At 36.1% G+C, this 27,743-nt stretch overlaps 2 protein-coding genes across 3 annotated transcripts; both read left to right on the forward strand.

Annotated features, from left to right (window-relative positions):
* Positions 1-3,643: 3,643 nt before the first annotated feature.
* LOC149788881 (uncharacterized) lies at positions 3,644-9,857 on the forward strand. Of its 2 annotated transcripts, none has more exons than XM_089975019.1 (2): positions 3,644-3,840; positions 4,210-9,857. In XM_089975019.1, the coding sequence occupies exon 2, from the start codon at positions 4,248-4,250 to the stop codon at positions 5,658-5,660; it is 1,413 nt and encodes a 470-aa protein (XP_089831145.1). In that variant the 5' UTR covers positions 3,644-3,840; positions 4,210-4,247; the 3' UTR covers positions 5,661-9,857. The 2 variants fall into 2 exon arrangements, with proteins under 2 accessions (XP_089831145.1, XP_089831146.1); XM_089975020.1 differs by having other exon boundaries at positions 3,644-3,752.
* A 2,541-nt stretch (positions 9,858-12,398) lies between these two features.
* Positions 12,399-13,115, forward strand: LOC149788882 (zinc finger BED domain-containing protein 4-like). The gene has a single exon (XM_089973558.1). The coding sequence runs from the start codon at positions 12,399-12,401 to the stop codon at positions 13,113-13,115; it is 717 nt and encodes a 238-aa protein (XP_089829684.1).
* The last annotated feature ends 14,628 nt before the right edge of the window (positions 13,116-27,743 follow it).

Below are 27,743 nucleotides of genomic sequence, written 5' to 3' on the forward strand. Positions count from 1 at the left end.
AAAAAAAAACAACATGAGGAGACATAACGTAGGTCATGTCTATAAAATCCGAATGCTAACCAGGGCATAGGGGAAAGAACGAATTATAAAGGAGGCGTCTCAACTCTAAGAGTAATAGTTTGTGTTGGAAACGTTGGCCAACGTAAATTAATAATAAGAAAAATAAAAAGCACCACTTACACCTTTAAAGCAAATAAAAGAACAATATTACAACCAGGAAGAATGCTGCAAGATTAGTTTAGACCTAATTTAACTCAGCGTCAGTTTTCAGGTCATACACATTAAAAAAAAGCCATTATCTCAACGAGTGCGACAATTAGAAGATAGGATCAACATGGATCAGGTTGGTGTAAACAATCCTCAAATGCGCACGCAGTCTTGTCTCGTTTTTGCCAGCTGGAGATTTGACATTTCATTATATATACATGTCTGGACCAAGATTCTGAAATCGTCAGAATTCACTACAAAGTTTCATTATAGTTTGATAAAGGTAGTTATATTGATTTCTTATTGTACAGTTCTAGATTTAGACAACGTGCTTGCAGATTAGTCAACAGTACAGTGTTTGAAACACACATATAGAGAGGGTATGTATGTATGTATGTATGTATGTATGTATGTCTGTCTGTCTGTCTGTATGTATGTATGTATGTATGTATGTATGTATGTATATATGTATGTATGTATGTATGTATGTGTGTGTGTATGTATGTATGTATGTATGTATGTGTGTGTGTGTATGTGTGTGTGTATGTATGTGTGTGTGTGTGTGTGTGTGTGTGTGTGTAGTAATAATTTCATTCCGAAGGTAAAATTTAAATTGACCAGGGATCTGCCACTGCCGGTCAATCTAGAATCTGCGTCCACTAGAGATTAAAATACAATTTCTTCTGCAACTTCCCTTAAATTTAGAGCCCATTGTTAGAAATAGTCATGTATAATTTGGTCATTTGATTGCATTAGTCAATACATGTAAAACAGTGACGCTGATACAAAAAAATAGTACAAAACAGTTGGAATGGCCATTTGTAGTTTAAGGGAAGAAAAAGAAGAATAAAACAATTGTAATTGTCCGTTGTCTTTTAGGGAAAATAAGGTAGGGCAGGACAGCGGGGATGGTCCGCTGACTTTTAGGGCAACTAAGGTAGCACAAGACTGCGGGTATGGTCCGCCATCGTTGATTGGAAGAAAAGGTAGTACAATATACATTTTGAACGGTCTGTTGTCTTTCTATTGACGTCAGTTAGCACAATACGGTTAGAGTGATCCATCGTCTATTTAAGGACGTAAGTTAGTAAACAAAGTTTGATTGGTTCTTTGTCTTTCAAGGGAATTAAGGTAGTTCGATACAACTTAATTGATCTTTTGTCTTTGAAAGTAAGTAACTCAGTACAATATAGTTGAACTGATACATTTTCTTCAAAGGAAGTAACAAATTACCCACGTTCGAAATATTAATGTCCATCTTGCATCGCAAAAAATCATTTTATCTTTTTTTGTAATTAGCCTAAATTGAATTAAATCAAATATATTCTCATTATAGCTGTATGGAAAAATAAGTTTCCTCTTTTGTCTCAAGTGTGTCTTGAATATGACTTGCACCAATGCCACACGTCCAATTTTAAGGTACATTTGAGAGCTACAAGTACTTCCTCATATATAAGAAAATTATGTACACGTGAACGACCCTTTATCCGCGGTACAAGTACGATCTAACAATCCTTTATTCGCAATACAAGGACGATCTAGCGACCCTTTATCCGCGATAAAAGAACTATTCAACGACCGTTTTTGTGCGATATCAGGGAACAGATATGCAAACATGCAAATGCATTTCTTAACCTGGGTTTGTATTTACAGACTGTTTTAAATTCATAGCACGACATGGAATTAAAATAAATGAACTTTTATTTTCTTTCATGGTGCTTTAGGACTGTTTAATTCTGTCGCAAAATATGATGTAGTATTCAGTGCTTCAAAACCATAAAAGACTATGATCAGAACCTCGTTAAATTTAGCATGGGGCATTCTTTCTCAGAGAACAAGTTGCCTAATGGGTCCATTTTGATCTTTTTTTAAATGATAACACCTCTCCATGGTCAGTAGAGATCTTCAGGGACAAATGTGTTTGAAACGCCACTTGCTCTTGGTGAATATGTCAGATATACTATTTCTACATAACTGGTCTTACAACGTAGGTCTCATTTCCTGTTTATAGAATCGGAATATTCATTGGCGTGTACATGAAATGGCTCTTTATAGGACCTAGTCACGACCGGCACTTCGCGGAATGATTCTCCCGCATGAAAAATGATCTCAGAAGTAGTCGCAAATAAAATACAAATATAGAGAAATCATGAGAGACCACCCGATGATACTAGATAAAACTATTCATTCATCACATTCCCATTTAAGTTACAGAGAAACATTTATTTTTAGTGCGAACCCGTGGGCCTGCCATGGCATACACTGGCGTCGATGTTGGTCGCTCGCGACATCGGATGCTTTCGTTGTTTAGTTGTGCACTTGTGGACACGATGGACCAATCGTGGTGCATGTGAAAATATTAGCTAATAAGTAGTACAGCCAATGTGAGTATGTGAGAAAGCTTGCCAGTAGCTTCTCGATGGTCGGTGGTTCTTTCCGTTGTTTTCCCAGGTTCTTCTTCCACCATTAATACTGGCCGCCATGTATAGCCTATCTTGTGCTGAAATATGGCGTTAAACCCCACAACAACAACAACAACCTAAGTAGTAAAATAAAATTAGAGTTAAAAAGTAGGAAATGTAAACAGTAAATTTGCCATATTATTTCACTTTTGAATATTCTTACAAATAAGAAAGTTCTACCGCTTAGTAGATCAGGAACTTCCGTTTGGTTTGGTTCGGTATTTTACGGCACAGCCACACAAGTAGGTTATTTAGTTCCGATGCGATTGCAGTAAAACACACCACAGTTATTGACCCATACTGATTGTAGAATTCGAAACCGCAGCCTTTCGGTTGCGACTCCGGCAAGCTAACCAGGCATGCACCGCAGCTCCTTACTTACGTTAGTCAATTGTCGTATGGTGATATGCGGTGATCTTTAATCTCTATACCTGCCTTTCATTTTAAGAGTTGTTTTTCTTGTAAATTATTCGCACCCACAGGCATTTGGATACGATGTGTATTGATATTCATGTTTTGGGCATAGTGTAAATACATATATGCGCATGTACATAGTTTATATCAATACAAGCTATGCATCCACCACCACCACCACCACCAAATTTGTCAAAACTGTATTCGTAATATCTCCTAATGAAAAAAGTATAGCCGCACACACAGCATTAACATCGATGACACGACATTAACGCCAACACACACAATATTACGTCGATACACACAACATTAAGGTTGACGCAGACGCTGTATCCATCGCCAACAAAACGTGATAAATATGTTAAGTAATGCAACACTTACAGTGTGCAATGTTCTAAATTTTATTCAGATCGAAATTGTTGAATTTTAGCAGGATGTTGCACAAACCAGAAAGAAACTGTTTACGACTGACACTTAATTGAATCCGAGTGCACACTCAAACTGAGGGCCTTCAATAATACGGGGCATGCACCGGACCTGCCATACTCGCGTATGGTTAACACGTTCATATACGTCTGAATCTTTAAAGTGGGAATATTTCTAAGCTCTTAGTATACAAAAATACAAAGAAATATGCGGAAGGGTCAGTTGTGACTTTATTCAGATTCGGTATGTGAAGTAGAAATTTTGCTTTGGTGCGGATATTTGGTAATGTATTACGCTGTAACGTTTAATGATCTACAAGTATATCGTACAGGTACGTAAATGTATATCAGACAGGTAGGTAAAAGAATATCACATAGGTTCGTAATAGTATATCAGACATGTACGTACAAGTATATCATACAAATATGTAAGTGTATATCACAAAAGAACGTAAAGGTATATCTCACAGGTATGCAAAAGTATACCAGACAGGTACGTAAAGCAATAACACACAGGTAAAAAATTGTTTATACATGGCTAGGTAAAATTAAAATCGAATCTCTTGTTTTAAACACGTTCAACGTTCAGCACGAAACGTGGAATGAAGTTTTTTTTTGTTGGTCAAAACTTGTACATTGTATATACTTTAATATTTTGCACCATGCATAGTCCAATAAGAAATATTTTCTTTTATTTTCAGAATTGTTTTAAGCAAGTTTCGCTTTATAAGCCTTCATCATGAACAACTCGTCTGCGACGGATCTCCTGCAGAGAATGAACGATGAGATAGCCATCCTGCTCATTCCAGTTTTCATATATATGGGAGTGCTGATGTTTACGGGTTTTGTTGGCAATGCTGTTGTTTGTTATTTCTACGGGTATAAGACAAAGAGTAGTCCGACTACTTGCTTTATTGTAGTTTTAGCAGTATTCGATCTAATGAGTTGTACTATATCAATGCCAATGGAAATAGTGGACATCAGGTTTTTCTACTTGTTTCCAGATGCTACTGCCTGCAAGTTACTCAGAACAATGAATTTCGTTTGTACAATATCCTCTGGAACAATTCTAATTGCCATAGCGACCGAACGATACAGGAAAATTTGTCTTCCATTCAGGAAACAGATCACGGTTTTTCAGGCAAAATTGATCTGTGTCATTTCCACACTGATTGCCTGTGTGTTTTCCTGGCCAAGCATTGTGTTCTATTCAGTCGTGGCTGAAGATGTACAAATTCACGGATCAAAGGTCATTCAGGCATACGACTGCACAACAGTTAACGACGCGTCCTTACGGATTTATTTGCTTGCGTTCAATGTAATCCAGTTGTTGTTGTTCATTATCTCAACTATAGCGATAATTGTATTGTATGTGTTGATTTACAAACAGTTAATTAGAGTGAAAAAGATCAGAAAAAAGTGTACGGGCCCTCTTGGAAAATTAAGTCAAGACAAAGACTCACTTCAGATTTACGACGAGAGTGCTGAGTTGAGCACGCCCAGTATAAGAGTAATGCAGAGTAACCATTTAGAAATGGAACATTCCATTTCAAATGGGGTAGCAAATGTGCAAACAAAAGATGACAAAATTAAGAAAGAAACTTCAGCTGTGAAAGAAAAGTATACAAACATAGGCCAAGATAAATCAGTATACAATGATGAAAGTAAAATGCTGGTTGAATTGGAAGAAAAAGCAGGTATTGTATCGTACCAGGAAAAAACTCTTGATTCCCAAGAGATCAGTGGAGGTGGTGGGTCTATGGACCAAAAATTGTGCAATAATAGCACTAGTCTTATAAAAGCTTTCAACAGACCCAAATTCGTGTCTCATCCGACTCACGGAAAGTCCACAGATATAAATACTGACAAGTACACCAAGATCACGCTTCTGATCACAATCATCTTCATTGTTAGTTTTCTCCCTTATCTCTGTCTGAGTTTCTATAAGGAGTATTTAGTAAGTCAAATGTCAGACCTGCAGATAGTGTTGTTTTCAATCGGAATCCGTTCATACTTCCTGAACAGTGTCCTCAATCCGTTTATCTACGGGTTCTACAACTTGAAATTTAGAGAATTTCTCGCCAGTGTAGTTTGCGTGTGCTCTCGAGCGAATCGAAAAGGCGAACGGACGTCTGAACGTCGGTCAAAATAGCGACAAATATCAGAGAAGGTGCATACAAATCCATCTCATATATGAACTTAATATAATTACCATCCCATATATGAACTTCATGGCAATTGTATTAACACAGCCATCACAAACATGCATGGAGAAACATACATTATCATCAGCTACTGTGTGAGATAAAAGCAGGGCAAAACTAGTTGAAAGAAAAAGTAGTCTAATATGTATGTATGTATGTATGTAATTATGTATGTATGTATGTTTAACATGTCCTAAAGTTTTTGTTCATATTGTCGGTGGTTATCAGAAAAAATGACATGACTGTCTTACAATTAGTGACGTGATTTCGTCAAATTTGCTTGTGAAATTAAATTGCTAAACGAAAGAAATTATATTAAAGTCAGTATAGATTCTTGAAAATATAACAGCATGGGGTGGTGATGTAAAGTTACCTACTCCTGGGCTATTTTTGCGTACAAATCACATTTCTCTATCCAAGAGGAATCTTATAGGAGAAAATCAACGAAAGGTGTTAACGCAGACGATGATATCGAAGGATAGTCACATTGGAACCCATACCATAAAATTATTATTATTACTCAGGATCTCTATTATTAGATAATACTGACAAAAGTTGTTATCTCAGGTGATAATTATATTGATCATTAGTCACGTTAGAGTCAATATCCGACTGTTGTTATTATTGTAGAATCCCTTGGCAATTAAGGAAACGCTTTGGCTTTAGAAATTTGAGAATCTGAGACAATTTAACATTGTATGAATTAGATAATTTGAATCGACTGGTGATACTGATAATCATCCGATTAAACATCTTATAAATCAGACGATTTAAATAGACCGTGATAATGCTAATCGTCTGATATCGCTGTTCGATTCGTTTTCAAACATAAATTCTGATAGAATTCTAAATTTTCTCCGGTTCAATAGAAACATAAAATGCAAATAAAAGGAAATGTGAACGTGTAATGTGCTAAAATCCCTCCCCCGAAACCCCTAAAAAAACCCATAATAATAGTTTCTCAGTTTCAAAAGCAAAAATCGTAAAGTGTGAATAGAAAAATATTAATATGCAAACCGACGATTTTTAGGTTATTTTCACTCTTACCTTTATGACTGGAATTTGGTCTTTGAAACTGTTACGATTGGTACGTGAATTTCATTCTTTATTGCACCTACCTTTATTACTGGAATTCCGTCCTTAAATTCTTATAGAAGGTCCATTTTCCTTACAGAAAATATCATCTTGTATATCTGGTATTTTGTGATGGCATTGTTTGGAAATATTTCACTTTAAATTTATGTTCAGTAGTATTGTGTTAGTGTAATTAGTTCTAAGAAAATAAATGGATTCCGGTTGATAATTCAGCTGAATAGAGTAAAGGCATTATAAAACATTTTCAAAGCGTACAAGTGGCAACAAACACACAAAACACGAATTTCTGATGGTGACTTATTTCAGTCGGTGTTATTTTCTATTAGTAAAGACAGTGATGTCTCAACTTTGTTGCAGTAAAGTATTTTCATACGCGTTTTACTCAACTAAAGGATAATAAATGTATTTCTGAAATAAGGGAAACAATAATATAACTGACGAGACGGAAAATACACATATTACTGAAGTAAGGAAAACAAGTTTTACTGATATAATTGTGTGTGTGTGTGTCTGTGTGTGTGTGTGTGTGTGCGTGTGTGTGATATGGATTTTTAGTGGATCCTTAACAATTGTCCAGTCACACGATCTGCAGTGTGCCAGTTTATATTGTAGTCTAGCAGTGGGGCACCATGAAGCAGGCATGTAGCATCAAGTCTCAACAAGTCAAATTATTCTGACACCAGGCGGACGAGTCCGGACACCTACCTCTTAATTCTGAGCGCCAAGCGAGGCAAGTGATGGTACCATTTTTATATGTATTTGGTATGACTCGTTAGGGGTTCGAACACACGACCTCCCGCATCTGAGGCTGACGCTCTAACCTCTTAGGCCACCGGAGAGATCTGATTTACAGGAAATACACGTATGACTGAAGTATGAGAAAATAGGTTACTTACTGAATGCAATGGAAACTACACACATGACTGAAAAATACAAAGATGGCTTTATAACTATACATACGTTCTTGAAAGTCACATTGCTCAGTACTGGGAAATTTTAATGTTGTGTAATACACAAATATTGCTTCGAAATTTAATGGAAATTTGCTTGAGGCTTTAATCAAGATTGCCATTACGTGCAGTATGCAACTTTCTTATGATAATTTTTACAGCTTTATTGGAATAAAGACAGACTATATGGCTATTACGTACCATAGGCATAAACAAGTATCATACTAATGACAATTAGTATAAAATGAGAATAATTACTTTTTGTTATCAAGATGGATATTATGTATAATTGTCATACAAATTTATCATACTATTTACAGTTATTATATTATTAGAATAATACACAATTATCACACTAATTGCAGTTATTATTAGATTAAAAACAGACTGTTATCAAGATGGATATTACGTATAATTGACATACACAATTATCAAACTAATTACAGATATTATTAGAATAATTAAAGACAGTTATCAAAATGGTTATTACTTACAATGTTCACATACTATTATGATCCATTAAGGTACTATTTATAGCTATTACTAGAATAAAGACCAAACAATATCAAAAGAATAACATACTCCAGTATGATACTACTTAATGCTATTATAAGAACCTAGAGAGACTGTTTACCTATGTAATAGTTTCCCATATACTTTACTCAGTGGAGTTTAGAAATATATTCTGTACATACTTAATGTGTGTGGAGAGAGAGAGAGAGAGAGAGAGAGAGAGAGAGAGTTATGTATATTTAATTTGTGTTGTTTGAATGATATTTTATTGAATATATCCCATCGACATGTATTTTGGACTTGATCTTGTCCAAAATCGAATTCATATTCTGCCTGACCTGAATCATTGACTTTAATTTTGCAAACAACTTATTTATCTCAATCGGAGTTCAGAACATTAGAAATTCAACATGAAATACAGGGTATACATGTTATTTACTACATTTATACGCTTTGTAAGCGATCGTCTAAGTATCGCTATGATTTTATCTTGTAAACAAATGAAATCTTGCAGAACTTCATTTTCCAGGAGATAATGGTCTTTCTTGGTAGAAAATGGTAATTTTGACCTGAGATCAAGTAGAAGACCATATAATCTTGTTTATCTAAACTTTATTCACTCGTGGTGGAAGATCTGAGCCGAATCAGTTGTATTATTGTTGTGTCAGGTATTTAATTTGGGCTAGAAGTTATTTATTCAAGTAATCTTATTCATGATATTCTTCTCTAAAAATACAAAGTGCTAAATTAACATTCATGGAAACAGATTTATAGTGAAATTTAAAATGCTGATATATTATAGGTTTGTATTATTGTGATCTAACAAATGACTGTTGGCACATCACCACGACATGGGCCACAATATTCACATTATCACATACCGCTTAAGTATATTTAGAGCTTTAATCCTTAGGACTTGTATTTGAATTCATAAAATTAACTGAGGTTAAATTTGTAAAAAAATCGTAAGTTCTTTTAACATTTTTCTCTTCGCATTCTGGGGAAATAAATTATTTATTGAATTTTGAAAGGATATCGCTCTGTTCTGTTACTTTGCTTATGACCATATAAGTCGTGTGTGTGTGTGTGTGTGTGTGTGACCAGGGTCACAAAAAGAGGAGTCCTATTGTTAATTGTTATTACTAATCGCTTCGCATTCTTAAAACTTCAGTCATCGTACATTTTATGCACAATACTTTCCATACAGTCTACAGCAATATGTGTAACTATTTGTTAAGTGCACGCGAAAGAGGGAAAGCAAGGATTGTCAGAAACGAATAATTGAATATTCAGATTGTTTCGAGGATGCCGCTCAGATAATGATAATATGCACTGAGTTGTATTATTCTTTTCCCTGTTGTTTTTGTGAGACATCATAAATATCAAAGACGTGTGCCCAATTTATCAACTTGGTACTGCCTGGTTGTATTTGTTTTCTCAATTCTGTAATTTAAGGATATGTTTCTCAGTCAACAAGTTGTCTATAGCTTTGTTCAATCAGGAAAAGGTACATATACACATGCTTCATAAAAGTGTTTACTTTCAGTTACATATGCAGATGCTTAATAAAAACTGATTACTTTCAAATTATCTATAGTTCTTCTTTTAATTCGGGCTGACCAAATCGAACATTACTGAGACCTCCTGAAATACGCCGCTTGCAACATATGTAACCTGTAATTACAGGCCTACAATTGCAAAAAACAACACACACACACACAAAAACAAAAAACTATTAACATCATATTCACCGTCATCCTAGTCCAGTCTAGGACGTGTTGTGTTGTCGTTGCCAATGGAGATCACCAGCAAGGCCTGGACTTGTGTATTGGGAATCATCCTTGAGTACAAATACGCTTTCTGATTCATCTTCATCTTGTCTGTGTTACTTTGCTGATCTTTGTGTTCGGAGATGTACTAGCTCTTTGTGCGTCAGACAAAAGAAATATCTAAGCAACACGTGCATGAACCGTGCATATCATTCTGGGTTTCTTATTATCTGGACCAACTGTGCCTTTCCATGTTTCCATGAACATCAATATAGCCCAAGTAAAGGTGTGTATAGAGAGGATTTCAAATGGGTAACGATTTAATATTGAATTTATGAAACGAGTTGAATAATGTCCAGCTTTTGAGAGCCTTGCAAAAGCTGGACATTATTCAACGAGCTTCATAAATTTAATATTAAATCATTGCCCAACTGAGATTCTATTGATCGCATAGTTTTTCTTTCAGTGGAAATTATTTAAATAGAACGAAGAGCGAATAGGTTCGCTCATTCTAACTGACGGTGCACCTTTCATCTGTTGTGCATAAAATGTAGTCCCAAAAGAAGGTTTAACTATTAAAAGTAGATTGTACTTTTTTTATTTTACAAACTATAAGTCAAAGAAAAAGCTTCCATCCGAATAAACAGACCATTTTATAACGAAAATCTCATTTTCAAAACAGAATAATCAATGCGATTTGATACCACATTGTTTGATACCGTAAACAGTGTGCCTAGAGTATATGTTTACCCTAAAATGTCACTGTCAGAACGAAACATTACCATGTTGAGATTTTTATGAAAATCGGGAATCCTGGATGCAGATATTCCCACATTTACCGCAATGCATTTGTGACCGGATATTTGCAGTATTTGACTGGAATAATAGACTGTACAGAAGACGTAAACAAATTTCTTTTTTAATCGGATTTGCATCCCATATATACTGCGTAAAGATGATGGGGTTGGATAAAGTTCGGTTAGGTAGGAGACCCAATTATGTCCAAATTTTAGTGTGAACAGAGGTGAGTTTATAAACTTCTGTACGTTTACAATTAAACCACGCTTGCATATACGGTGGATTGTAAATATTGCATATATACCGCTGCCTCCCCCAACTCCGCCATCAAATAAGCAATACCCTTAGTTTTACTTCTTATTGTTGTTCTTATCTTGTAGTTTAAAGCCATTTTTCTCATTATGATAATGTTATACATGACAAAATAAACCCTTGTGGGGGTAACATATCCATATTCAGACAGCGGAAATAATTTGTTCTCAATTCCCTTTCGCGAGACGAGTTCAAATATGGCCGCCAAAAATGTTCATTCAAAACCAAACATTCAAGAAGGCGGGATTAAAAACATTTTCCCACGATCCCAGCTAATCAGAATAGATGATACTGCACACTAATTTCATGTTCTTATTTGGACCAATCAGAACCACATAAAGTGATATTTTGACGTGTGGTAGAATCATAAATATGAAACGGCGCATACTATATGAAAACTATACGTACTATGTAATAAAACAATATATAACGTTGTAGCATATATATCATACATCACAACTTGTTTACTTCTAGTCATGGACACGGCCAGTAATTTGAGTTCCATTATGGCAAACAGTATCACGTATTTACACTGATATCCAATTGATTGTTTACAAGCTCGGTTTCGGTTTCGGTTTCGGCGCCGAACGTTGGCAAAGTGCCTCTTTCGGCATAGTTTCTGTTTCGACTGAAGCCAAAATGTTAGCTTGCGGGTTGCTTTCGGTTTCGGCAGAAACTGATATTGACTTTCGGTCATCAGGCGAAGATCTATTTTAACTTTCAGAATCCAACGGTAGTGCTACGTCTATTACTTTGCTTTTCGGCCGGTCAGTCGGCGCTAGGCAATTCTACGCACTCTTGCATTTCAGTCTATTCGCGTGTTGAATACAGAGATTTGGAACTCTGACAATATTGATAATTTTAGTTAGTTAAACTGTAGCGAATTAATCTGTATGAAGTAGAAAATTTAAGTTAATAATAAACGGATTAGTTAATGACCGCAAAGAATGTCGAGAAATGCAGTGTGGGATTACTTCACAAAAATCGATTCTGATGCAAGCAAGGCGCAGTGGAAAGAATGCAACAAACTGTTATCACTTGGCAGCGATAAACCAAGACATCAGACAGTTTCAGGCTTGAAAGGTCATCTGGCCAGTTGCCAGAAGGAGCTCCATGGTACGTATCTCAAGAGGCCCATGAATGACGGAGCAGAGCGTGCCTCAAAAAAGATGATGATGGAAGAGAAAGCTACTAAACATGCATTACCGAATTTTGTGAGACGTCCTTGACATCAATAGTCGAGAGCAGAATGGTCTGGCCTGATGACCACGTTGCAGTTCAGCGAATTGATAAGTGCATCTTGGACTTGATCGTTGTCGACATGTTACCCTACTCAGTTGTTGAAGGTGAAGCATTCAAAAGACTGAACATTGGTGATCCACTCAGTGCTCATCACTATAAGGTAAAAAGCGAAAAATACTACCGAACAACGCTGATGCCTGCCACATATGAGAAAGTCGTGAAACACTTGAAAAATCTGTTGCAGGAGGCCACCTGGATATCGTTTACTACAGATGGATGGAGCAATCCAACAAAATCATGTTCCTTACTAAGCTTCACGGGTCATTTCATTCATGATGCTGTGCGGCGTAAAGTTATATTGAGTGCGATGGTGCTGGAAGAAGATCATGATGGAAATTATCTTGCATCGAAACTTCGTGAACCCATGACGAAATGGGAGATCGCGGAGAAGATTCACGTTGGAATGCGCGACAATGCCGCCAACATGAAAATGGCAATGAGAGTCGCAGACGTCACTGATATTGGCTGCATGTCCCACACATTGCAGTTGGTTCTGCATGACGCCTTGTTCACGCAGACATCAGTAGAAGCTGTAGTCAAGAAGGCTCGCAAGATTGTTACTCACTTTAAGCATAGTGAACAGGCGTGCCGTCATCTCGTGGAACACCAGCAAACGGTTAAATCCTCAGGACATTCCCTACTGCAAGACGTTGAGACTAGATGAAATAGTACATATCTTAAACCATTTTACACTGCAACGCAGGAGATTTGTGCTGATGATGCATGCATTTCTGTTGTAATGCCGCTTGTTTCAAATTTGAAGAACATGCTCAACACTACAGCAGCACACCATGGCCTCAAGCAAATGAAAGTGGCGCTGCATGACGCAATGACCCGTCGATTCTCTGATATCAGTTCCTCGGCACCCTTCCTTGCTGTGACGCTGCTTGACCCACGCTTCAAGGATACATATTTCAATGTACAGGAGGCAGCGGCAGCGACGAAAATGGTCCTGGACTTTCTACGCTCAGTCCAAGAATCCGCTATGAACAATATGACTGCGCCATCCGCAGCTACAATTGACAACGTTGAGCCAGGACTTGAAAGCAGCGAGACGTCCGAATTAGATGCTCAAGAGGGGGCTGATTTATGGGCTGCGCATGACAAACAACCTGCTTATGTGAACCCATCACAAAATGCCGGCAGTCAAACTGACGCCGTACGAACAGCAGTTGATCAGTTACTTAAAGGAACCGCGTCTGCCTCGAATGACCACGGACGTAAAGGCGTACTGGCATTGCAGTCAGTACCCACTTCTGGAAGCCGCAGCTCGCAAATACTTGTCTGCGCCGCCGACCAGTGAAGCCAGTGAACAGCTGTTTAATTCATCAGGACAGTTGTATGCAGACCGACGAAGCAATCTGCTGGGCGAGAATGCGGAAAAACTGTTGTTTCTGAACTACAATATTCGTTTGTTTGGATATAATTACTACGTAACACCTAAAGATTTGACATTTAGCGAATTCCTCTTCCTGCAGGCTCTGAATGATTACTTCTAGATTTGTTTTTAATTAGTTTCGCATTGCATCATGACCCAGGCCTATTTAATAAATCTTGTGTTCGGCAACTTCGGTTTATCTTTCGGTTTCGGCCGAAGGTGTCGTTAAACTTTCGGTTTCAGCTTCAATTTATAACTTTCGGTCTGGTTTCGGTTTTGGCCGAAACCAGAAATTTAGTTTCGGTCGGCCTCTAATAGCTATGCATGTACAAAATTAATATCCGGGATCTATTTTAGAAAATCTCTCTTGTGGCGTATTTTTTGACGATCTTACTCAATCCCTTGGTGAACAGGTAAAAACCAACACAAAGTAGAAGAGATGAGGGAAACTATTAATTATTTTAAAGAAGTGTTTGCATTGCACTATCTATTCGTTTTTTCAGGTCTGGTGAATCAAAATGGATGATGGATCGTAAGAACAAGTTGTTGTTGGTTATTGGGGTGTGATCATTTACCTTTCTGCGTTGGGCTCGGAATTCTCTTGAAAAGCAAACTTTTGGCCCTCAACTAGCTTTAACAAATATTTAAATGATTCGTCTTCTCAAAGGCTCACACTGTGCCATCCGTCATGTTAAATTCCCATTGATAGCCTATTCCAGTTCAAAGTTGAATTTAGGTTGGCGGTTATAGCAACTTTTTCTTACTTTCATTCCTCTATCTTGACGAAAACAACGGACATTGTCCGTTGTTTGTAAACATAATCCAAAGTTATCACTTATAAATTAGTTTGAGAAAATATAGTCAAATATTAGAACCAAACACCGATTAAAATGTGAATAATGTATTTTATTGGTTTGCTATATTGAAAACAAAACGAATCATCCCTCCTCAGGAGCAGATATATAAATGAACTCATTTACAATCACATAAACCATATTTTCTCCATCTTTCCTCGTGAGAGTCTTTGGAAGGAAAAATAATAAAAAATAAACGTTAGGTCTGGTAATGAGTACTCAATGTCAGCAGTAATTGGCAAATATGACAGAACCAGAATGACAAGTTTCAATGAATAAGTGCAACATGGCTTTTTTAATTAAAAAAATTGAAATTCAAGTCAGTGAAAAAAGTGGCCAATTACTCCTTAGTATCCGAATATAAAAGTGGTTGTTTTGACAAAGTTATTATAACGCAGTCCATGGTGTGTGCTAGCAGTTAACGAAATGATACACTTTATTATCGGCATAGTAATTATCTGCGCATGCTTCATTCCTTGTTTCTAGAAATTTTAACAGTGTCGTCATTGTCGCGTTCCCTTCTAATAGAATTGGTGAGCAAATTACAAAATTAAGCGTTGACCCTCTGGGCACTTGATTATCGTGATCGAAATACGAATTACGCTGAAACACTGGGGAAGACAAAAAAAGCTTTATTTGTGATACTTTCTCAATGCAAAAACACATTCAGTTAAAGAAACAAAAATTTAGAAAATGGTACGTTTGCAGCCGTACAGGCGATTACTTAAAGATAACATACAATTTATATCCCATCTTAAAAGATAAGACAAAAGAAGAAACGTTAAGAAGTACTGTGTACGTTTTTCATCAGCGAACCTTTGTACTGAATCATGTGGAATTTTGTCAAAAATGTGTTCGTCTGTCATTGGATGAAACATTACTAGTAACTTTTAAATTACTGTATCGAACGTGACAAACTATTTTTCGTTTTAAATGATACAAAATAAACATAAAATATCACGAATGAAGATACATTGCGGAAAAGATAGATCATGTCTGTCTGTCGGCCTTTTTTCTCGGTTACAATATCAGCGGTAGCTGGTATTTTTATCTTCCTTTGAATCAATTCAATTCAGATTCTCATATAACCTATAATTTGCTTATATACAATTTATGTTTTGTTCTTTGTTCTTTTATCCTACAATGTGGTCACATTCTTGGCGAGTTTATTCTAAATAATCGTTTGTTTCTGAAAGCTCAAAACTTTAAGCGTAAAACTTGAAGCAAACTATTAAACTAAAATCTACATTTTTAAAAGGAAAATGGCAAATATTGAAGCCCTAGATTTGAATCATTTATAATGTAGACAAAAACCAATGTCGCACTGGACAAGACAGTGAATACATGAGCAAGGCTGCAAATTCAATCTTTCATTTATTGTTGTATTGTTATTAGGTAATTGGCGAGCAGTGAACAAAAACAGTACTTTTCCAATCACATTTAACTTTGATGTTGCTAATACGGAATGCATTTGAAAACTCTTACACAATTTGGAAGCAGGTTTGCTTGTGATATTCCGTTCTCAGCTTCAATAGATTCTATCTAACTTTCCTTCCTCCATTCCCTCCCTCCCCCCCCCCCCGATGCCTTTAATATCTGAGTTAGCTTTAACGAATTAACCAATTTTTTTCCTCATTAATTTAAAAAGTATTTGATCTATTTATTTACTCGTATATCAAACGGCGATTGCGTTGGTAATACCGTCCTACCCTTCCATTTTTTCTCATCTTTTGATTAAATTATATTTCTTTTATTGGACCCAGTGTTCTTTGGGACCGCTATTTCTTTGAAAACACATACAGTAAATTACTATTTCAGAGAAAGCTTCGTCACAATTTATGCCAAATTTAGAATTGTTGACATTGCTTTTTACGAAGTGTAACAGTCTTGTTACACTGGGTTAATCCGTAGAACTTTAAAGCGGCATTAAATTTAAAATGATATTCTACAGTGCAAACACAAATTTTAAAACCAGTAGTAAATATATACCGACGACGCCAACGTGTAGGTGTAATGATCTTTCTACTCAGTAGAATATCATTTAATTTTTCTATTCGCCCATATTTCTAACAATACAACGTATATTTAGCCCGCAGTTTCTAACAGTGTCATTGAGACGGGTTCTTTATTTATCCACGTACGAAATTATTTAGTGAGAAACATTTTGAAAAGACGGCCATACTTTTAAGTAATTTTAGAAATAAATACTCTTCTATGTTTCATTGAAGAAATTAACGTTTTTCAAAAGAGTCAAGCCTGTATTAATCAGCGAACTTTTGGAAGTGGGACAAGTGTCCTTTGCAAACAGGTGGTTGTTTAATACAGATTGGTCAGTGTCAGTGTTGTTTACAGTTGGACCGGGGTATGAAAGGTGAGTATATGCGGTAACCTGTGGCTTCTATTTGGTGGGGGATGAGGTGGGGTTGTGGAATGGAAGGTATTATTTTAGGATGAAACGGTGGTTTCGTCTTGCAATATTATGCCGACATTAGGGGATGAAAAATTTACTTATTAACTTCAAAAATAAAATAGCATATACATATCTGTTCACTGTTATAATAAGCAATCTCATTGAATGGATTAATGTTTGCCTATCTTAGGAAACTAAACCGATTATTTTATTCGGACTAGGAATTTCTTGAATCCAGAAAGGAAAAAGCTCTTTGAATAAGTAATTCGTTTAAAGGTGTCATTCTCCGCGGTAGCATATATTGTGTATCTAGCATTTGGAACTAGAAGTTTATGTTCTTTGACAAGATTGTCGTTGAAGCACTATGTCAATACCATTGCCAAGATTGTTTTCGAAGTGCTATGTCAATACCATTGCCAAGATTGTTTTCGAAGTGCTATGTCAATACCATTGCCAAGATTGTTTTCGAAGTGCTATGTCAATACCATTGCCAAGATTGTTTTCAAAGTGCTATGTCAATACCGTTGATCATTTCTTCGTCTTTATTAAACTATATTATTAATCGTGCTGTAAAACTTATATAAAAGAAAGGAAAATACCCAAATAAACAAAATCCAAAACAATGACAGCAATAAACTGCACAAAAAGCACACAGCTGTAACAACAACAACAGAGGCATCTTGTGTTGGGCGGTTGAAACAATAAATAACGTATCGAAGAAATAACAATAACAACAACAACAACCAAATTTTTAAGTACTAGTTCCCGCGCAACCGTTGCCTGGAGGTTGAAACATTTATAGATTTATCGTTGAACTATATATATATATATATATATATATATATATATATATATATATATATATATATATATAGAGAGAGAGAGAGAGAGAGAGAGAGAGAGAATGCCCGTACAAGTGAAAACAATCGTACATGAATATTATAACATTTGTACAATTAAAGTTTGATAAGTACGTGTCTGCCGTAAATGTAAGACTGTGTATTTTTTTTTCTCGACTTGGCTGTTTGTTTATATCAATAAATTCAATTCAATGTAGCTTCGCCACATGCACATATATATTAACTGTCTTCCTTTGTATGTCTTCCAACACGTACATAGCTACGACGTATAACCTCCTCTTACCAAGGCGGAAGAAAGAAATGAACAATTATATTTGTTCTTGACGACTTCTATCAGCATCAATGAGAACGAGAGGAGAAGACTCGTGAAAATCATCACGTACTATCCGGGTCATCATATACTCGTCGTCTTCATAGCGCCAGACGTGGGAAAAGGGGAAATGAATATAAAACGGAGCGATATGAAGTGTTTACGAATGCAAAATACATTATTAACGAGAGCAAACCGTGCATATTTACACGTTTAAGGTCTACAAAAGTCAAATATTGTCCATGTTTAAAAATTAATTTATTTGAAAATAGCCACAACGTCATTGGTGATATCATCAACATCACGACGTCACAATCCTGATGATAATTACATTTTATATATGCCTATCGATTTTCTACCCTGGAATGAGCCAGAATTATGCCGTCAAATCCAACAAGTAGAACAAGATAACATCGTCTTTCGAATCCATATTGCTATACTCTCTAACGAATCTAGAACTCCGTTTTATCTGAGGTTTCCTGTGTACAACAGAATAAGCATGAATGACTCTTCCGTAGCCTCACTTAAGAGGACTCACGTTACTAATTCAATTCCTATAGTAAACATATGGAAACATGATATTCATAATTCAATAACGTAAACTTTCCGGGTGCTGATGATCAGACCTAAATTTCTCCATGTACAAATATGATTCGTGCGAGCTTCTGTGTGGAGATCACCATATGAGCCGCGGCGTTTTTAAGAAATCTACATGTGCATGAAACGCATGTTATCCATTCTGCATCAAATGTATCAGATGGTGCTTTCATTATTGAGTGTTCTTAAGTCAAGTCTGTAAAAATACTAAATTTGCATCAACAGGCTTTTGTCTATATTTTTAAAAAATTACAGATATGATAAGCTCTCAAAAGATATTTTTACTAAAATTTTACTTTTCATTATTAATTAATCATGGACCACCAAACCAGCATTTATTCTGCTTTTTGTACACCCTTTTCTAGACTGGTTATGCAACAGGAAAGGAGTACCATTCTCAAATCGAGATTATCATGTGCCAACACTTTTTTTCTCACTCCCGTTGGGGGCCCCGAGTGGCTGAGTGGTCTAAAGCGCTCTCGGTTACTGATCACTGCCATCTCACCTCTATCTGCCTGGGTTCGAGTCTCAGATTCGGCCAATGTGGGTATGTGAGAAAGCTTGCCAGTAGCTTCTCGTGGGTCGGTGGTTCTTTCTTGAGTTTTCCCGGGTTCTTCCTCCACCATTAATACTGGCCGCCATGTATAGCCTATCGCGTGCTGAAAAATGGCGTTAAAGCGCACAACAACAACAACAACAACTCACTCCCGTTGTAAATAACTGTCAAAATAATACAGCCACGGACATGCCAGATCTCATTCGGAGCCTGTCAATATCGTGCATGAAAGAGTCAAAACAATATCAGCAGAGCTTGAGATAAAATCGTTCACGGCCATTCAGTTTGTTAAAGATCGTGTTTTGTTCTTTGTAATGATTCCGAATTTTCTGAAAACTCGACTTGATCTATCGGTCATGATGAAATTACTATGATAGTATTTACCAGTATTTTATATATTTACTCAACGAACGGGATCACACGTTATTAGTATTGAGAGAGAGAGAGAGAGAGAGAGGTCAAGCCATTAAGATATTCAAATATTCCACGATGCAAGTTTTGATAACTGCTGCTCGAACGCCTCTAAACAAACATGTTATGAACATAAGTCTAGTGAAAGGAGTGACTGCTTTTACTTTGATTCGCTTTTTCACGCGTTCCATTTACGAAATTAGGTGAGTGATAAATCGATAATTTTGGGTATTTTGGTGGGGATTGGCTGGGGTTTTCCTTTGAGTCGAAATATTTGTGTTCCTTACCATAAGTTAATTTATTATTTTCTAATAATATAATTGATATACGATATTATTTTGTATATAAATGAGACTCATGCTATATATTTTCTAGCTCTGTAAGCTGTCTTTGATTACGGTCATACTTAACGAAGCTCTTGCAGCTGATACCAAGCTTTTAGCACGACTCCAGTTTTAGCAGCCAAGTGTAGACACCTGTTCTTAATGGTAGAGTTAATTTGTGCGTTTATCTAACATCTACAGCAGTCGATAAAAGCGGACAGTTTTAGCTAGAAATGAATACGTTTATCGATTAACATAAATTATGCTGTTGATCTCTGCGATGTACTGCTCGAGCACCAAAGTAGGCTTAAGGTTAGTATAAAAGAGCTAGCCTGCTGTCTGAGGTTAGCCTAATACAACTAGCATGCTGTATGCGGTTAGCCTAATACAACTAGCCTGCTGTCCGAGGTTAGCCTTATACTAGTAGCCTGCTGTCTGAGGTTATTTAATACAACTAGCCTGATGTATGAGGTTATTTTAATACAACTAGCCTGATGTTTGAGGCTAGTTAAATACAATTAGCCTGATGTTTAAGGTTAGTTTAATACAACAAGCCTGATGTCTGAGGTTAGTTTAATACAACTACCCTGATGTATGAGGTTATTTTAATACAACTAGCCTGATGTATGAGGTTATTTTAATACAACTAGCCTGATGTTTGAGGCTAGTTAAATACAATTAGCCTGATGTTTGAGGTTAGTTTAACACAACTACCCTGATGATTGAGGTTAGTTTAACACAACTAGCCTGATGTTTGAGGTTAGTTTAATACAACCAACCTGATGTTTGAGGTTAGATTCATACAACTAGCCTGATGTTTGAGGTTAGTTTAACAGAATTAGCCTGATGTTTGAGGTTAGTTTAATACAACTAGACTGATGTCTGAGGTTAGTTTAATACAAGTAGCCTGACGTCTGAGGTAAGTTCAATACAGCTAGCCTGATGTTTGAGGTTAGTTTAATACAACTACCCTGATGTCCGAAGTTAGATTCATACAACTAGCCTGATGTTTGAGGTTAGTCTAACACAATTAGCCTGAAGTCTGAGGTTAGTTTAATACAGCTAGCCTGATGTAAGAGGTTAGTTTAATACAATTAGCCTGATGTTTGAGGTTAGTTTAATACAATTAGCCTGATGTTTGAGGTTAGTTTAATACAACTACCCTGATGTATGAGGTTGGTTTAATACTACTAGCCTGATGTCTGAGGTTAGTTTAATACAACTAGCCTGATGTTTGAGGTTAGTTTAATACAACTAGCCTGATGTATGAGGTTAGTTTAATACAACTAGCCTGATGTATGAGGTTATTTTAGTACAGCTAGCCTGATGTTTGAGGTTAGTTTGACACAACTAGCCTGATCTATGAGGTTATTTTAATACAGCTAGCCTGATGTCTGAGGTTAGTTAAATACAACTAGCCTGATGTTTGAGGTTAGTTTAATACAACTAGCCTGAAGTCTGAGGTTATTATAATACAACTTGCCTGATGTCTGAGGTTAGTTTAATACAACTAGCCCGACGTGTCAGGTTAGTTTAATACAGATAGCCTGATGAATGAGGTTAGTTTAATACAACTAGCTTGATGTCTGAAGTTAGATTCATACAACTAGCGTGATGTCTGAAGTTAGTATAATACAAATACCCTTACGATTGAGGTTAGTTTAATGCAACTAGCCTGATGATTGTGGTTAGTTTAATATAGGTAGCCTGATGATTGAGGTTAGTTTAAAACAACCAGCCAGATGTCTGAGGTTAGATTCATACAACTAGCGTGATGTCTGAAGTTAGTATAATACAACTAGCCTGATGCCTGAGGTTAGTTTGATACAACTAACCTCATGTTAGAGGTTAGTTTAATACAGCTAGCCTGAAGTTTGAGTTTAGTTTCATAGAGCTAGCCTGATGTCTGAAGTTAGTTTAATACAACTAGCCTGATGTTTGAGGTTAGTTTAATACAACTAACCTGATGTTTGAGGTTAGTTTAACACAACTAGCCTGATGTTTGATGTTATAATAATATAACTAGCCCGGTGTCTGAGGTTATTATAATACAACTAACCTGACGTTTGAGGTTATTATAATACAACTATCCTGATGTATGAGGTTATTATAATACAACTATCCTGATGTCTGAGGTTGTTATAATACAACTAGCCTGATGTCTGCGGTTAGTTTAATACAACTAGCCTGATGATTGAGGTTAGTTTAATACAACTAGCCTGATGTTTGAGTTTAGTTTCATAGAGCTAGCCTGATGTCTGAATTAAGTTTAATACAACTAGCCTGATGTTTGAGGTTAGTTTAATACAACTAACTTGATGTTTGAGGTTAGTTTAACACAACTAGCCTGATGTTTGATGTTATAATAATATAACTAGCCCGGTGTCTGAGGTTATTATAATACAACTAACCTGACGTTTGAGGTTATTATAATACAACTATCCTGATGTATGAGGTTATTATAATACAACTATCCTGATGTCTGAGGTTGTTATAATACAACTAGCCTGATGTCTGCGGTTAGTTTAATACAACTAGCCTGATGATTGAGGTTAGTTTAATACAACTAACCTGATGTTTGAGTTTAGTTTCATAGAGCTAGCCTGATGTCTGAAGTAAGTTTATTACAACTAGCCTCATGTTTGAGGTTAGTTTAATACAACTAGCCTGATGCCTGAGGTTAGTTTAATGCAACTACCCAGATGTTTGAGGTTATAATAATACAACTAGCCCGATGTCTGAGGTATTATAATACAAATAGCCTGATGTATGAGGTTATTATAATACAACCAGCCTGATGTTTGGGATTATTATAACACAACTAGCCTGATGTCTGAGGTTATTATAATAGAACTAGCCTGATGTCTGAGGTTATTATAATACAACTAGCCTGACGTTTGAGGTTATTATAATACAACTATCCTGATGTCTGAGGTTAGTTTAATGCAACTAGCCTGATGTCTGAGGTTAGATTCATACAACTAGCGTGATGTCTGAAGTTAGTATAATACAAATACCGATATGATTGAGGTTAGTTTAATACAACTAGCCTGATGATTGTGGTTAGATTAATACAGTTAGCCGGATGATTGAGGGTAGTTTAATACAGCTAGCCGGATGATCGAGGGTAGTTTAATACAGCTAGCCTGATGTCTGAGGTTAGTTTGATACAACTAACCTCATGTTAGAGGTTAGTTTAATACAACTAGCCAGAAGTTTATGTTTAGTTTCATAGAGCTAGCCTGATGTCTGAAGTTAGTTTAATACAACTAGCCTCATGTTTCAGGTTAGTTTAATACAACTAGCCTGATTTTTGAGATTAGTTTAACACAACTAGCCTGATGTTTGAGGTTATAATAATACAACTAGCCCGGTGTCTGAGGTTATTATAATACAACCAGCCTGACGTTTGAGGTTATTATAATACAACTATTCTGATGTATGAGGTTATTATAATACAACTATCCTGATGTCATAGGTTATTATAATACAACTATCCTGATGTCTGAGGTTGTTATAATACAACTAGCCTGATGTCTGCGGTTAGTTTAATGCAACTAGCCTGATGATTGAGGTTAGTTTAATACAACTAGCCTGATGTTTGAGTTTAGTTTCATAGAGCTAGCCTGATGTCTGAAGTAAGTTTATTACAACTAGCCTCATGTTTGAGGTTAGTTTAATACAACTAGCCTGATGTCTGAGGTTAGTTTAATGCAACTACCCTGATGTTTGAGGTTATAATAATACAACTAGCCCGATGTATGAGGTTATTATAATACAACCAGCCTGATGTTTGGGATTATTATAACACAACTAGCCTGATGTCTGAGGTTATTATAATAGAACTAGCCTGATATCTGAGGTTATTATGATACAACTAGCCTGATGTCTGAGGTTGTTATAATACAACTATCCTGATATATGATGTTGTGATAATACAACTATCCTGATGTCTGAGGTTATTATAATACAGCTGGCCTGATGTCTGAGGTTATTATAATACAATTAGCCTGATGTCTGAGGTTAGTTTAATGCAAATAGCTGTTATCTGAGGTTAGTTTATTACAACTAGCCCGATGTTTGAGGTTAGTTTAACACAACTAGCCTGATGCCTGAGGTTAGTTTAATACAATTAGCCTGATGATTGATGTTAGTTTAATGCAAGTAGCCTGATGTATGAGGTTATTTTAATATAGCTAGCCTGATGTTTGAGGTTAGTTTAATACAGCTATCCTGATGATTGAGGTTAGTTTAATACAACTAGCCTGATGTCTGAAGTTAGATTCATACAACTAGCGTGATGTCTGAAGTTAGTATAATACAAATCCCTTACGATTGAGGTTAGTTTAATACAACTAGCCTGATGATTGTGGTTAGTTTAATACAGGTAGCCTGATGATTGAGGTTAGTTTAATACAACTAGCCTGATGTCTGAGGTTAGATTCATACAACTAGCGTGATGTCTGAAGTTAGTATAATACAAATACCCTTACGATTGAGGTTAGTTTAATACAACTAGCCTGATGATTGAGGTTAGTTTAATACAACTAGCCTGATGATTGAGGTTAGTTTAATACAACTAGCCTGATGATTGTGGTTAGTTTAATACAGTAGCCTGATGATTGAGGTCAGTTTAATACAACTAGCCAGATGTCTGAGGTTAGATTCATACAACTAGCGTGATGTCTGAAGTTAGTATAATACAAATACCCTTACGATTGAGGTTAGTTTAATACAACTAGCCTGATGATTATGGTTAGTTTAATACAGCTAGCCGGATGATTGAGGGTAGTTTAATACAGCTAGCCGGATGATCGGGTTAGTTTAATACAACTAACCTCATGTTAGAGGTTAGCTTAATACAACTAGCCTGAAGTTTGAGTTTAGTTTCATAGAGCTAGACTGATGTCTGAAGTTAGTTTAATACAACTAGCCTGATGTTTGAGGTTAGTTTAATACAACTAACCTGATGTTTGAGGGTAGTTTAACACAACTAGCCTGATGTTTGAGGTTATAATAATATAACTAGCCCGGTGTCTGAGGTTATTATAATACAACTAGCCTGACGTTTGAGGTTATTATAATACAACTATCCTGATGTCTGAGGTTATTATAATACAACTACCCTGATGTCCTCGGTTAGTTTAATACATCTAGCCTGATGTCTGAGGTTAGTTTAATACAATTAGCCTGATGAATGAGGTTAGTTTAATACAGCTAGCCTGATGTTTGAGGTTATAATCATATAACTAGGCCGGTGTCTGAGGTCATTATAATACAACTAGCCTGACGTTTGAGGTAATTATAATACAACTATCCTGATGTCTGAGGTTATTATAATACAACTATCCTGATGTCTGAGGTTATTATAATACAACTACCCTGATGTCTGCAGTTAGTTTAATACAACTAGCGTGATGTCTGAAGTTAGTATAATACAACTACCCTGATGTCTGCGGTTAGTTTAATACAAGTAGCCTGATGATTGAGGTTAGTTTAATACAACTAGCGTCATGTTTGATATTAGTTTAATACAACTAGCCTGAAGTTTGAGTTTAGTTTCATAGAGCTAGCCTGATGTCTGAAGTCAGTTTAATACAACTAGCCTGATGTTTGAGGTTAGCTTAATACAACTACCCTGATGTTTGAGGTTAGTTTAATACAGCTAGCCTGATGTCTGAAGTTAGTTTAATACAATTAGCCTGATGTTTGAGGTTAGTTTAATACAGCTAGCTTGATGATTGAGGTTAGTTTAATACATCTAGCCTGATGTCTGAGGTTAGATTCATACAACTAGTGTGATGTCTGAAGTTAGTATAATACAAATACCCTTATGATTGAGGTTAGTTTAATACAACTAGCCTGATGATTGTGGTTAGTTTAATACAGCTAGCCGGATGATTGAGGGTAGTTTAATACAGCTAGCCGGATGATTGAGGGTAGTTTAATACAGCTAGCCTGATGTCTGAGGTTAGTTTGATACAACTAACCTCATGTTAGAGGTTAGTTTAATACAACTAGCCTGAAGTTTAAGTTTAGTTTCATAGAGGTAGCCTGATGTCTGAAGTTAGTTTAATACAACTTGCCTCATGTTTCAGGTTAGTTTAATACAGCTAGCCTGATGTTTGAGGTTAGTTTAACACAGCTAGCCTGATGTTTGAGGTCATAATAATACAACTAGCCCGGTGTCTGAGGTTATTATAATACAACTAGCCTGATGTTTGAGGTTATTATAATACAACTATTCTGATGTCTGAGGTTATTATAATACAACTATCCTGATGTCTTAGGTTATTATAATACAACTATTCTGATGTCTGAGGTTATTATAATACAACTATCCTGATGTCTTAGGTTTTTATAATACAACTAGCCTGATGTCTGAGGTTATTATAATACAACTAGCCTGATGTCTGCGGTTAGTTTAATGCAACTAGTCTGATGATTGAGGTTAGTTTAATACAACTAGCCTGATGTTTGAGTTTAGTTTCATAGAGCTAGCCTGATGTCTGAAGTAAGTTTATTACAACTAGCCTCATGTTTGAGGTTAGTTTAATACAACTAGCCTGATGTCTGAGGTTAGTTTAATGCAACTACCCTGATGTTTGAGGTTATAATAATACAACTAGCCCGATGTCTGAGGTATTATAATACAAATAGCCTGATGTATGAGGTTATTATAATACAACCAGCCTGATGTTTGAGATTATTATAACACATCTAGCCTGATGTCTGAGGTTATTATAATAGAACTAGCCTGATGTCTGAGGTTATTATAATACAACTAGCCTGATGTCTGAGGTTGTTATAATACAACTATCCTGATGTTTGAGGTTATTATAATACAGCTGGCCTGATGTCTGAGGTTATTATAATACAACTAGCCTGATGTCTGAGGTTAGTTTAATGCAAATAGCTGTTATCTGAGGTTAGTTTAATACAACTAGCCCGATGTTTGAGGTTAGTTTAACACAACTAGCCTGATGCCTGATGTTAGTTTAATACAATTAGCCTGATGATTGATGTTAGTTTAATGCAAGTAGCCTGATGTATGAGGTTATTTTAATACAGCTAGCCTGATGTTTGAGGTTAGTTTAATACAACTAGCCTGATGATTGAGGTTAGTTTAATACAACTAGCCTGATGATTGAGGTTAGTTTAATGCAACTATCCTGATGTTTGAGGTTAGTTTAAAACAACTAGCCTGATGTTTGAGGTTAGTTTAATACAGCTAGAGTGTTTTTCTTGTTTGTTTGTTAGGTTATTTAATTCAGCTAACATGCTTTTTTTGTCACAGAATCATCATGTTGCAGACATGGGGAAAGCTGTTTACAGAGATTAAATCATGGACTTTATTCTATCAGCCCTTTACAGTATTTCAAGAGTACAAATCTCAAAACAAAACTTTTTGCATATGTGGAGTTGGTAGTTCGTATGTATTGATTTGATGACTTCAAGCGTTGCACTTGGATGTGTAGAGAAACATTTGAACGCTTGAACAGATTTTTTCGTATATCAGAAAAATCTGACATAAAACTCGGTAGAAGGATAGCTATTTTCCTGGACAGCAGACTTTGGTATATATGTGGTACG

The sequence above is a fragment of the Sinohyriopsis cumingii genome, chromosome 11, assembly GCF_028554795.1.
Source record: "Sinohyriopsis cumingii isolate HCF-2022 chromosome 11, ASM2855479v2, whole genome shotgun sequence".
NCBI lineage: Eukaryota > Metazoa > Mollusca > Bivalvia > Unionida > Unionidae > Sinohyriopsis > Sinohyriopsis cumingii.

What these genes read in the sequence shown, in the direction of transcription:
- LOC149788882 (XM_089973558.1), top strand. Translation starts at nt 12,399, where the DNA reads ATGGTCTGGCCTGATGACCACGTTGCAGTTCAGCGAATTGATAAGTGC.
- LOC149788881 (XM_089975019.1), top strand. Translation starts at nt 4,248, where the DNA reads ATGAACAACTCGTCTGCGACGGATCTCCTGCAGAGAATGAACGATGAG.